The sequence below is a fragment of the Zootoca vivipara genome, chromosome 3 (assembly GCF_963506605.1).
Source record: "Zootoca vivipara chromosome 3, rZooViv1.1, whole genome shotgun sequence".
NCBI lineage: Eukaryota > Metazoa > Chordata > Lepidosauria > Squamata > Lacertidae > Zootoca > Zootoca vivipara.
In genome coordinates this window covers 58,409,462-58,422,592 of record NC_083278.1, presented here as the reverse complement: position 1 = coordinate 58,422,592, position 13,131 = coordinate 58,409,462, and the positions used below count along the sequence as shown (strand labels likewise).

The 13,131-nt window shown below is 40.5% G+C and overlaps 1 protein-coding gene across 2 annotated transcripts in view; it reads left to right on the top strand.

Annotated features, from left to right (window-relative positions):
• The window catches only part of AHI1 (Abelson helper integration site 1), a 62,932-nt gene that overhangs the window by 20,423 nt on the left and 29,378 nt on the right, over positions 1-13,131 (top strand). For both annotated transcript variants that reach the window (XM_035108917.2, XM_035108912.2), the window contains exons 13-18: positions 231-460; positions 1,618-1,721; positions 2,813-2,931; positions 4,078-4,208; positions 5,300-5,440; positions 7,285-7,484. In XM_035108917.2, the coding sequence (XP_034964808.1) occupies positions 231-460; positions 1,618-1,721; positions 2,813-2,931; positions 4,078-4,208; positions 5,300-5,440; positions 7,285-7,484 (925 nt within the window). The remainder of the gene's footprint in view (positions 1-230; positions 461-1,617; positions 1,722-2,812; positions 2,932-4,077; positions 4,209-5,299; positions 5,441-7,284; positions 7,485-13,131) is intronic.

Below are 13,131 nucleotides of genomic sequence, written 5' to 3'. Positions count from 1 at the left end.
AAATACTTAAGGTGTTTAAAGTTAAAACAAAACAAACCACAAATTACTTCTTAAGACAGAGGACAGCACAAAAAGCAAATGAATGTCATTTGGATTCTTCGTAATAATTCAGTGAAGAAATTATACCCATTCTGGATATCTGGCTAGCATATGACTCGGTATTGAAATCACATACTGCATTTTCTAAAAGACATTAAGTTAACAGTTTCCTAAATATTGTTTCCTTCTAGAATGTGGAAGATTGAAGCCCAGGCTACATCAGCCGTGAGAGTTTTCCCTCATCCTTCCTTTGTCTACACTGCCAAGTACCACCCAGTAGCTGAATATATTGTAGTGACAGGATGCTACGACTCTGTCATTAGAGTATGGAATGCAAAAGTGAAGGACATTTATGGGCAGCTTCTACAAGAGTTTGATGGTCACAAAAGTTTTATCAATACATTGTGCTTTGATGCAGAAGGCAAGTTTTGAATCATTTCACTCTGAAAATGCTGTATGCAACAATTTAGCTCATTCATCTTTATAAGAACTCTTGCCAGGTGTGGCGTGACTGTTGTCATTTTGTAGATGGAGGCTGAGAGGTCGTGACAGCCTTGTTGACAGTAGAATGTGGCTAAGCAGAGAGGGGAAAGGTGTGTGACTCATCAGAAGGGCCTGTGCCACCTGCAGAATCTTCTTCCCATTCAGGCCCGTTTCTCAGAAAATGCATGGGCCCTTTAATCAAAGCACAGCATGAGAAAAGCATATATGCATTGTGCAATGCAAATGGGAGACAAATGCTCATTAAATAGTACAGAATAAATAAATAAATAAATAAATAATAAAGATTGTGTGGGAAAATTCATGAGATTAGGCAGAATGTGAGATGACTAGGATGGGAAAAGATTTGATCACATTCAGTGTTGCATATCATATGTGGCATCTGGCCAATGATCTCCCATGTCACATGTAATTGTAAATTGGCGAGGCAAGGTTTAAAATGTTGAGCTTTCATTAATAATTTAAATGCTGTATATTTCTTACAGTAAGCTGCTTCGAGGCCTATGTGGTGAAAAGTGGGATGTCGATTTTTAATTTTTTTTAAAAAAATGTACTGTAATTGGGCCCTAAAACCACGAGACTAGTGATTGTTCTACAACAGGCATAGGCAACCTTGGCCCTCCAGATGTTTTGGAACTACAACTCCCATGATCCCTGACCACTGGCCCTGTTAGCTAGGGATCATGGGAGCTGCAGTTCCAAAACATCTGGAGAGCCACGGTTGCCTATGCCTGTTCTACCATTTATGTGACCATTGTGTGTGCCATGACAGTTTCCCCGAACATACTGGTGTTTCCCCGTGGCAAACTTGTAAACTTTGTGCTTGAGTACTGCTTGCAGCTCTTCCACAGCTTTTCTCACACCTATGTAAGGTGAGAAAAACTGGGTGCTAAAGACTCAGCTCTGGAGATGACTGGGGGACAGGGTGAAACAAGAGTGACAAAAGAAACAGGAAAGGGGCATTTGGAGCCAAAGAAAGAGATGCAAAAGGGAAAAGAGATTTGACTAGAGAATATTTTCTGAATTGCGTTATCTGAATACTGTATGACATTAAGTAAACAAATTACTATTTTCTAGGATTTCATATGTTTTCTGGAGACAGCACAGGGCTGATCCTCATCTGGAATACTTTGGTAAAAGGCAATTCTCAATCACCAATCCAAAGCTGGGGTATTGATAAGGTATATAGATGTTTTAAAGTTATAAAATAACTTCTGTGCAGGTTGAGGCATTTAAGACATGCAATTTTGTGGGAAGATGCTGGACACAAGTAGGTTTGTAGCCATATACAGGAATGCTTAGAGTTTTGTTCCTGTTAGCAGTAGGTAAGTGGTACAAGGGCAGGATTCACCAAACGAGTCCTGCCAGCGGGATTCCCTGCCCATGCCCCCTCCTTGAACCCCCTGTAATTCCATTGGGAAAGGGACTGAAATTTTGAAAATAAAAGTGGTGCAGACATTTGGAATAGAGTAACTTCCCTATGAGAAAATGTTACATCTTTTGGCGCCTTTTAGTTTAGAGGAAAGGCGATTAAGGAGGAACATGATAGAGGTGTGTAAGATTATGTACGGTGCAGAGAAAGTGGATGGAGTTTTTCTCCCTCTGGTATAATTCTAGAACCCTGGGCAATCCAATGAAACTGCATTTTGAAAGATTCAGGACAGACAAAAGAGCATAGTTCTCCACTCAGCACATTGTTAAACTATGGAATTTGCTGGCACAGGATGACACTTGGATGACTTTAAAGGAGAATTAGACCAATATATGGGGGATAGGGCTATCAGTGACTACTAGCCATGTTGGCTATGTTCTACCTCCACATTCAGAAGCCATATGCCTCTAAATACCAGTTGCTGGGAATCAAAAGTGGAGACAGTATGTTGAGCTCAGGTACTGCTTGTGTGCTTCCTATAGTCATCTGGTTGGATACTTTAAGAACATAATTCTGGACTATATGGGTCCTAGTCCACCAAGGCTCTTTTGTGTTGACATTCCTCTCCAGTAGTGTTGGCTGCCAATTTAAATGACTTTCAGGGGGGATTAGACAAACTCATGGATGATAAGGTGGCTCGCAATGATAGCTCTGTACTTACTATAGGAGCATAGGCACTATGCCTCTGAATAGCCTTTGCTCAGAATCAACCATGGGAAATGGACTTTGCAGAGGTATCTGATGTCCACAATGGGTTGCTAGATTAGATAGGGCTTTGCTTTGATCTGTATTGCATCCATGTTTTTACTAGCTCTGTCAGTGTTTTTTTTTTTTTTGTAGGAGATAAATGATGATGATTTTAAAGGGACTGCGATCAGTCATTTAGAGGTACATCCAAATGGAAGGCGTTTATTGATCCATACTAAAGACAGCACTGTGAGAATTATGGATCTCCGAATGTAAGTATCTATTTAAAGCGTTAAAATGATATTTGGGTATAATCCTTTATCTTTTCTTTCCACAAACTTAAAAATAACCTAAATTGCCCTATTATTTCCAGGGGGGAGGGTAGGAGGACCTTTTAGACCTCTAAAAAGTTCTTCCTTCCAGGGGCCACAAAGCAATGGGAATCTAAAAGGGCTCCTGGATTAATTCTGCATTGTTAGTTGGGTAGGTAGGATTTTCCCTGGATCCTACTATGTGGGGCCTGAGCCCAAGTATTTTTAATTTTCAAGCATTAGCAGTCTTTCCTTTGTGCATTTTAGTTAGTAGGTGGGGAGACTGGAAGTAGGAAAGTATTACTAAAAGAAAATCCTCAGAAAATCCCCTAGAACCTTCTAAAAGTAAGATACCTCCACTGATTCCTCAAGAAGTTCTGCATGCTTGCACAAGGCCTTGTGAATGCCTTGAAAATGTTCTGTTGTACCCTCACAGATAATCCAGCACCTGAGAGTTATTGTAGATACACAGAGGGATTTGGTATTCATGTTAGAGGAAGAGAGATGCAGAATTACAATCAATGCAAGAATCCTGCTTTATCAGCCATAATGCCTATCTCATTCATCATTCGGTCCCTATAGCAGTGCAAGGGTTGAGAAACTCTTACCTCAAAATAAAGACTTAACTCAGCTATGGGGGATGATGGTGGGTGGGAGTGACCCTACCAGTAGAGGTACTATTCTTGGACCTCATGGATGCACAAGAAAGCCCTTGTGCCACTTCCTTTGGAAGCAGAGTTCAATTTAGGATGAAGATTCATTTCAGGATGTGGCATTTTTTCACCTTCAGTTTTGGCTTCAAATGAGACAGTTTGAATTTTGACCTGTTGCTATTTCTACTAACTGAGAGCTATACCTTATTTCTGTTTGACTGTATATCAGTTAAGTTTCAAGGGATTAATTGGAATTATGATGATCAAAAATCTTGGTACTGAGAGCCTCCTATTCCTTTGGCTGATGCATCTAGATTGACTCTGCCTCGATCAAATGACCCTGAGATAGGGTCATTCTGTGGTCTGAGGATGTTTGCCTACCACATCCTGAAGTGAAAACTCACAGTAAAATGAAATTCAGCTTTTATAACTTCTTTTTGAAAAAAATTTCTAGCCTTGCCACAAAGAAATATATTGGTGCAACAAACTATCGAGAAAAAATCCGCAGTACTTTAACACCATGTGGAACATTCCTTTTTTCTGGAAGTGAAGATGGTATAGCCTATGTCTGGAATCCAGAAACAGGTATGGAAGTACATTATTTTAAGTTGTTAGAAAAGAACTATATATTTTTTTCATTTACAGGTTACCATATTTTAAATGAGACTTTTCAAATAACTTTGGCATAGAATAAAAAAATGCAGATTTGTTTGCCTTCTATCCATTGCTTCCTGTATGCTGATTTAAGTGACTGATCTTTTTGCCCCTTTCTACTTAATTTGGAAGAGGTGTTTGTGTGTGAGAAGGAGTATCTGAGTTAGTTCACATACAAAAGGCTTTAGCAATCGCTGCTCTCTTTCCCTGCGCACTGTGTGCCACAGTTTCTTCACCTACATTCTAGTTCTTGGTGATCCATAGTTTACTGCTTTATCTGAACTGGGCAAGCTGTGGTCAGCTCAAGCCATACATAGCCCTCAAATCCAGGGTTGGATTGGGTGTGAATAATCACTGTGGCTTGTATCCAACAATTTCATCCTGTTTGGGCAAGGACTTCTGTTTGTGCATGAAACTTCTCCACTTGTGTGCCCCTCATATCTTTTTGGGAAGTGGGGGTCACTCAACCCTCCAGATGTTCAATAGTGAATGGTCTTGGGGTGGAAATAGTGCTGATTCAGACAGACTCTAAGCCACATCTGGCACACCATGAAGCACCTCAGAATGAGGTGTGCTGTTTTCTGAAAGAATGAATTGGGCTCCGAACCGAATTTTCTAGTTGGTGGACAGCACTAGTTTCAGGTTTTCTTATCTTTCCCACCTTTGATTATCTAACTGGCGGTTGTTTATATACTGCTATGGGCTTTCCTCAATACCTTTACTGATATAGTTGACATGCACACCAACAAATAAAGTTTTTCATTAATGTAGACACAGCATAAAAACACCATAGCAACAAAATAGAGCAGCAGTTAAGTATTTTGTACCTGTACAAAAGAGGAGAAGCTAAACATGTTATGAACAGGATATTTGCCTATAATTCTCAAATGGCAAGTATGAGATCATTCTTTGGTCATTGGACTCATTTAAGTCAGACTAGCTGTACTAATGAAGAAATCCATGGCTATTTGAATAAAGCTCTGTCTAACCATTTCTTTTTAATTTTAACTTTCTTTTTGTAGGTGATCAGGTAGCCATGTACTCTGACCTTTCCTTCACATCTCCAGTTCGTGATGTTGCCTTCCATCCACATGAGCACATGGTGTCATTTTGTGCCTTTGGTCAAAACCAGCCTATACTCGTGTACATTTATGATTACAAAGGTAATTTGTGTGTGACTGTATCTAGCATTTCCTAATCTGCAGCGACTGTGACAGGCTATTCTCCCAACTTCGAAGCCAAAGTGGTGGGCAGCTATCATTCCAGCGGCATTGCAGGGATCTCCCCTCCCCTCCCCAGTTCCAAAGTGGGGGTATTTCTTTCTGTAATATTGGGTTGTGGGGAAAGAGATCGTGATCAGGACTGCAATGGATATGGAAATTCCCTCTTGCCAAGCTTCTTAGCTGCATGTGAGAGGGAGATTTTTCACCCAGAGAGCAGCTGTGTTAGGGCTAGACGTTCTCTGCTGCACCCTTGAGTCCTGATGATAATCCCCACCCCTGTGCTTCTAATTTAATATAAAACACGGGCATAGCTGCACACTACACATTTAACATAATGTATAGCTTGGACCTAGTTAAAGCCTAATACACTGGCACAAAGCTCTTGCCAAAGGAATTTACTCTTGTACTTAAATGTTATTTGCCAAGACTATGGCTGCATCTATGCTTTTGGAGTGCATTGCCTGGCCAGTTGTTTCAGAAATAGGTTTTCAAAAATCTTGATAGCCCAAATGAATTTAATGCCAGTAAAATATCAAAGCCAGCTTTTAGCAATGGTGAAAGCCAGAGAAAGGATAAAGGAGGTTATTGTTAGACCTGTCCCAGCATCCCCTAGTAGTAAAGAAAGATTATTGCAATGAAAACGCCAAAAGTGTATTTTGAGGACAGGAGTTTACCCGCCCAGATTGCTAGGCAAGGGGATGTCTGCATTGCCAAGAATGCAGAGCTTCTTTATCAAATCCTGTACTACAAGATAATCTCACCCCTAGGTATATTACAGACATAGGCATTTCAGGGAGCCAGGATGCAGTAGCAGTCTCCCTAGTCACAGGGGCAGTGTCCCCTGAGCTACATCATCCCTGCATGAAGAGAAAAGCTTTTTCGTTTGTGTTTTTTATGCTCCTGCTACAGCTCAATTGTTTGCAGTGGAAGTGGGAGGAATTTCTGATGTGGACATGCTCTTATGGAGCATCTTTTGCAATGCAGGAAAGAAGCCCTCTGCCTCAGCTATTATATAAGACCTTTTTCACAATGATTTTCATTTTTAAAAAAGATTGTAAAAGCAGTGAACAAGAGAACAAATGGCTTTGGGCCTTTTGTTATTCAGAGATAAATGGTTCTCTCTGTAGTGCTTGTAAACTCTGTAGTGCTTGTTCTCTCTGTAGTGCTTGTAAACTCCCCCTCTCAAATCACATATAGTAGAGAAAGTTTGTTTCAAGTATTTATATGCTGTCTTTCTGCTTTCAGCCTTGAGGCAGTTCAGTGAAGTCATATAAAGTATGACTATATTGGCCTTCCCAACTTGCTGGTGTCCAAGTGTTCTGGACAGAAGTGCCAAGTTGTGCCCAACATAGGGGGGGGAGGAGGCGTTGAGTGTGTGTGACATCACACATGCTCCGGTCCCCACAACCTGGCCACGTCAACTCAGCCCGCCATCCCCTGCCTGCCTGCCACCTTGCCTTTGTTTTCCGCCACTGCTGTGAGGCTGAGGTGAGCTCCTTCCCCTCCATGAGGCCCGCTTTGGTGTGTTCCTTTGGATTGCCAGGGTGCCTTCCCAAAAGATTAAAAAAGCTTCTAGGGACCAGCCAGTTAGTGTCCTCTCAAACCTGATAGTATCTTTCTTGATCTGTGGCATACATACTATCCATGCATAGGGAATTAATTATGACTACAGATTTTCAGACTAGTCAGTTTTTTGTGGCTTCTCTGGTCCAATAGTATATGAAGTTTAACAATCTTTTATGAAAAGATGAACTTAATGCTGTTCCAATGTTTTTCATATGCAGTTGCCCAGCAAGAAGCTGAATTAGTAAAAGATTTTAGAGGATTGAATCTTTCCACATCATCTAGAGGTCCACAGATTTTTAGCAAATCTGCTGATATTTCTGGACAAAAAGACTCAATGTCTCCTGCCGACCAGTTTGCCAGTGCTGCAAGAATGTCTCTGAGGATGCAGAAAGTGAAACAAAAACTGGATTCTGTTATGGTATGGTTATTGTTGTTGTTTAGTCGTGTCCAACTCTTCGTGACCTGAAGAGTATGGTTATGGTATGGTTACATTTCTTTATTATTTCCCACTAACTGTTCATCTGTAGTGGGTAAGGTGGGGGGGGGGAGGGATTTAGGTTGGCTGCTTCAGTACCTAAATCTCTTTGCACCTTGGGGAGGGCTTCTCCTTGCAAGGAATATTTCTGCTATTTCAGGATGTCCTACTTCATGTGCTCTGCTGTATTAGATCCATCAGAGCTTGAGTGTATCCTACAAAAACAATGTCTCCTCTCTGTCTTCATTTCTGTTGTGTTTATCCAAAATATACATATAAATATCAGTGAGGTTCAGCTATACTGGTCCACTAGTGCTGGTCCACTAGTTTGCATATGCCAAAGAAGCACGGCCATTCTAATGATACAGGCCCTAGCATCTTGAGTCACTGTCTTCTTATCTCTCTACAGGTACCTTTAAAAAAGGAAAGAGTAACCTCAGATACTATTAGAGGTTAACTAAGGTTTGCTGCTTTTCAGCACACATCTCATCATACTATTTATTATTCATTTTACCATATTTAAAATATTTATAGGCTGCCTTTCTGAGTAGAATTCTCTGCAGGCAACTTTGCTAGAAGGAACCACCGCCAAATCCATAGCCTGGCCACTTGCAACAGAAAGTAGGGGGGAGATAACTGGGCCCGATGCTGTTATATGACAGCAGCGAGATTGGTCAGTATCCAGCAAACTTTGCCCCTCCTACTCCATGAAATGCCTCATTTCATGGCTTTCTGCTGGCCCCTGCCAGCAGGGATAACACCAGTGGGCCACAGCTGACAGAAGGCCAGCTTGGCTGGGGGAGCTGAGTGGACCAGCACCTCCATTTAGTGCAAAACCCTCACCTTACTGTGTAAGAGCGAGTTTGGATTGTTCCAACCCATGATAGAAAATCAAAAATATAACAGCCAAAATACACTCTCAGCACTTAATGAACTGACAATAATAAAACACCTACCCAGTCAAAAAGAAAGACAGTTTCCACAGATTAAAATCGTTGTTGTTGTTGTTTAAAAAAGCACAATATTTTATAATAATAATAAAAACAACAGCTCACAAATAGATGTATAGCATCTTGAAAGCATGTTCTTACAAGATGTACCAGCCAGGGTTCAGTAACACTATCTCTTCTCTAGCTGCATTTCAGACAGGTTTGCAGCAGTAACCCTGCTCTGTAGGGATAAGTGTGGTATTTCCTAGATAGCATGCACTTTGCTGTCTCTCAGTATTTTACCTCCAGCACTTCCTATTTCTGTCCCATTTCCAAGTGGTGGGTCACAATAGCCTTATGCATCCCAGTAGAGTTTAATACAAGGTGGTAAAAAGATTTACATGCATGACACAACAATTCAGGGATTTATCATCTGAGATCAATATAATTAAGTATGAAAAAGCTGTAAATATATTGTTATTACTTAAGGCAAAATAGGCACACACACATTGTACACTTTTATAGCTGCCAGAAGCAAATGCCATAAATGCTTCAGAACTAAATGAAAGACCTCTCTGAATCTTGATTGAAGCAAACATAATTACAATTTTTGGCATGTCTTATAAGTGACAAATGTTTATATTGTACCTCCCAAAAGTATGTATAATTATGTGTTATCTTCTGAGACTGAGAAAAGGTGTGGCTTATTCAAATGTAGATGTATCCTTGTATTTATAAAATAATCATAGTATTTTACATTTGCTTTCATTTGACATACCGGTAGTTGCAGGGGTTTTTTATATTCATCTCAGTAAGTTTAATAAATGAACTCCACTTTTGCTTTCCCTCCTCTCTTCCATTTGTACCCATTCTTTTTTGGCAATCATAATTTTTACTAATTTCAATATACAAGCTACCTTTTAAGAATTTTTCTCTCTCTTTGTCTTTCCCTTAGCAGTGATAAAATTCAGTGTAAAAGCTTTCATTCAATTTATTTGATTTTTCTTAATATTTTCCAGGTTTTCTAGTATGGATTCCATTATTGAAATTCAAGAAAAAGCAAAGCCAGGGCTTGGGTGTATAGGCTTTATGTAGTTACTCACTGACAAGGATGAGGCAAGCACTTGCACATCAGGGAGGCTTAGAAATGAGACACACACACACACAAACACTGTTCAAATACTAGCAGCCCATTTTGGATCGATCAAATATGTGCTAGTTTGGTTCAGTTCTCAAAATGACTTGCAATTTTAGATCCCCCAGCATCTCTGCTCCACTGCTACCTAGCTCACTTAATATTGCAGGCACATGCTGGACCCCCTCAATCTTAGGGGCAACCTGGAGCCTCTGGTTGGAGGTATCAATATTTGGGGGAGGGCACATTTTGTCAAAATACAACACTTTCAGTGGTGGTGGTAAGCCTAGGTTCAGGCTGGGATCCAAAATTGCCATTGAGGACTGAGCACGTTCAGTATTATTATTATTATTATTATTATTATTATTATTATTATTATTATTATTATTATTTTATTACTATTAAATACCCCGTCCATCTGGCTGGGTTTTCCCAGCCGCTCTAGGCAGCTTACAGAATATATAAAGCATAATAAAGCATCAAACATTAAAAGCTTCCTGATACAGGGCTGCCTTCAGGTGTCTCCTAAAAGTTGTTTAGTTCTTTATCTCCTTGACATCTGAAGGGCGGGTGTTCCACGGTGAGGGCACCACTACCGAGAAGGCCCTCTGCCTGACTTGGGGGAGAAGCAGAAAATCGGGGGGGGGGGGTAGCAATGCAATTGAGTATCCTGGAGAGTGGAGCCAAAGAGGAATGCGCCACATTGCAATGCTTTGTAGCAGTCTCATTTCTGTATAGCCAGAGCAGTCCCAGTTATCTGATGCAGTTGGGTCCTTGGATAGGCAAAACAGCACTATCCACACACAAGAGGAAAGGTATCAGCAGACTTAGGGAAGCCTCAGCATCTCTTCAAACCAGCCCCAAAGAGACTTTGCATGCTCAGCGTCCACAGAATGCTGACCAAGTAATGGGGATAGACAGAAAGGAAACCAGAAGGGAGAGGAATGGAATGAATCAGGCCCATACTGTTGGTTTCCATTGCAGGTCTCATTTGCAACTAGTTTTGGGTTGGATCCAGAGTTCATTTAAGTGCTACTAAGTTTGTGGTAGTTGAGGGACCCTTCAGAACAGCATGGGAGGTGGTGCCTACAGAGGGAGGGGCAATCAATTAAAAGACCTTCCTCCTCAATCCAGAAGGGAAGTCTATGGGATTGCAGTCTCATCTTTTAATAGGAGGAACCCTACTGTTTGCTGAGGGCAAATTTGGCTCCAACTCTGATTGCACCAGTACGGTGCTGCAGTGTAGTTGATTCTTTTCTACAGCTTTTGAGAAGTTCTGCAGGATGTTTCAGAGTACAAGCAACTTGCATTGTGCTGCACAGACGTAAGACTAGATATGGGTATGGGAGGTGCCGTCTGCCTGCAAACTGCACAGAGAAACGAGACTCTAATTTTAGAGTCTGGTGGGTATCTTCCACATGCAAATGAATCCTTACTTGCATTGGCAATAGCTAGGCAGCAGCTTTTTCTATGATGGCTTACTTTTCTAGAAATGATGTAGCAGAACTGTAAATACTCAAAATGCATTAAGAAAATTTCAATATAGGAAAATATTTTTTCCAGTACATTCTTTACTAATACTAATTGGCTTTGCCTTCCTTGTCGTTATTCTGTGAGCAATAAGTGACATATAAATAGCAGCAAGTAATATATTTATATGTAGGATCAAAGTTCATATTTGCATAGATTATATTGCAAAACTATATTTTTTGTATTAGAGTGGTTTTGCATGTGGGGCTGCTCCGGTATTGAACAAAAGAGTGCAGTTTTTCTAATAGCTGACTATTGTCAGCTTCCTAGTCTGAGGAAATCATGATTTAAGAACTAATGTTTGTTCAAGAACAGCATGTCCCAAAGGCACAAAACTTCAAAAAGGAATCTTAAAAACAAAAATACAAGGCATGGTGACTTTGCCAGCCTAATTTGACTTGCAAGCATATATGAAAATTTTGATTCTATTAGTTGAAAAGGTCACAGCACTGAATTATCAAAGAAAACCCAGAGAAATAGTTATTCACTTGTCGGGTCTTGAACTTGCTTTAATTCTCTTTATTTCTGTGTACAATTCACTTTTTTTACATGAAAATTAGGCCCATTGAAAATGTATATTTGCATAATTTACATAGAACTGCCATAATACAAAGAGAGAATGCAAAGCAGCTTTGTTTAAACTTGGCAGAAAGTATGTGGCCTTCTCTTTAAAAGCACACACACACAAACCCATCCCTGACATTTTTGTACTTGCAGTTTTACTCAACTCAGACTTTGTAGTAAACTGTCTGTGATAAAACTGTGGTTTATAGGTGAAGCAAGCCCAGTGCATTGTGAAAAAATGAGTTGATTGGTGTTAACTATCTTAGCCAACCTTTTCTTGTTGTTGAAAAGGTGTTTAGCAATCCCTTCCCACAGCCTGCATTTCAGAAATGTGGATTGCTTCACTGTGATTGTCCCATAGATGTTTTTACATGCTGGCCGATTAAAAGAAAGGAGAGGGGGAAAGTAAAAACCAGGCAGTATCAAGAAGCACGTGTCTACTTTACCTATTTACCGTAAAATAAACTGTAACATATTTCCATTTGGCTCATGTGCCTCACAAACTGATAATAGCTCAGTAACAGCTCTAATAAGTGCTTGGCTCCACAGGTTGTATTGGGCAAGTGTCAGGTACTTCTGCTGTTCACTTTGGGGAGAGGGGTGTTGTGTGCAGATGTATCTCTGCCTCCTCGTTCTGCAACCTGCCTGTTCCCCTAGAAAAGTAGTTTGAGTGCATTTTCAGGAGAGAAGAGCCTGAGCATTGACTCAGGAGCAGAGAGAATCAGGAACATGCATACCCCATTCATGAGAACAGAAGATTCTTCCCTTTAGGCAGTGGGGTGTTTGGCTAAGTCAATGTTTAGAATTTATGTTGGGAATATGATTGGCTCTAAAGAATTCCAATGGAACTAATTCATTTCATGTGGGTGTGCACAAGGGAGCTTCCTATTTAATTTTATCTGTAGTCCTCTGTTCTTTGTGGAGTTCAAATTGCACCACTGTTATGGCATATTTTACATTGCTGCTGCTGCTGCTGCTACCACCAGATAATCATAGGCAGAGACATATAAGAGGGTAAGGAATTATATGTGTTTCCTGTAAACATTAGTTTCCTGAATAATAATTAATCATTATTATTCTTGTTAATTTATTACCTGTCCTTCACCCCAAGGTGGGTTACAGCATTAAAACACATTATTAAAAACCATTCAGAACAGCTTACAACTATAAAAAATAAGGTGGGCCCTAAAAACATACACAAGATTCAAAAGCCAAGGTAAGAATGTGTATAATGAAGGTGCCAGACCCACCTCTGTGGGTAGGGAGTTCCACAACTTAGGGGCTGCCACAGAGAATGCCCTCTCCCAGGCCACCACCCCCTCTGTGGGCGGTGGAATTATCAATAGGGCCGTATGCCAATCTCAGCACCTGAGAGGTTCTGTAGGGAAGGAGGCAGTCTTTTGGATACTTGGGACCTGAGTCATTTGGGGCT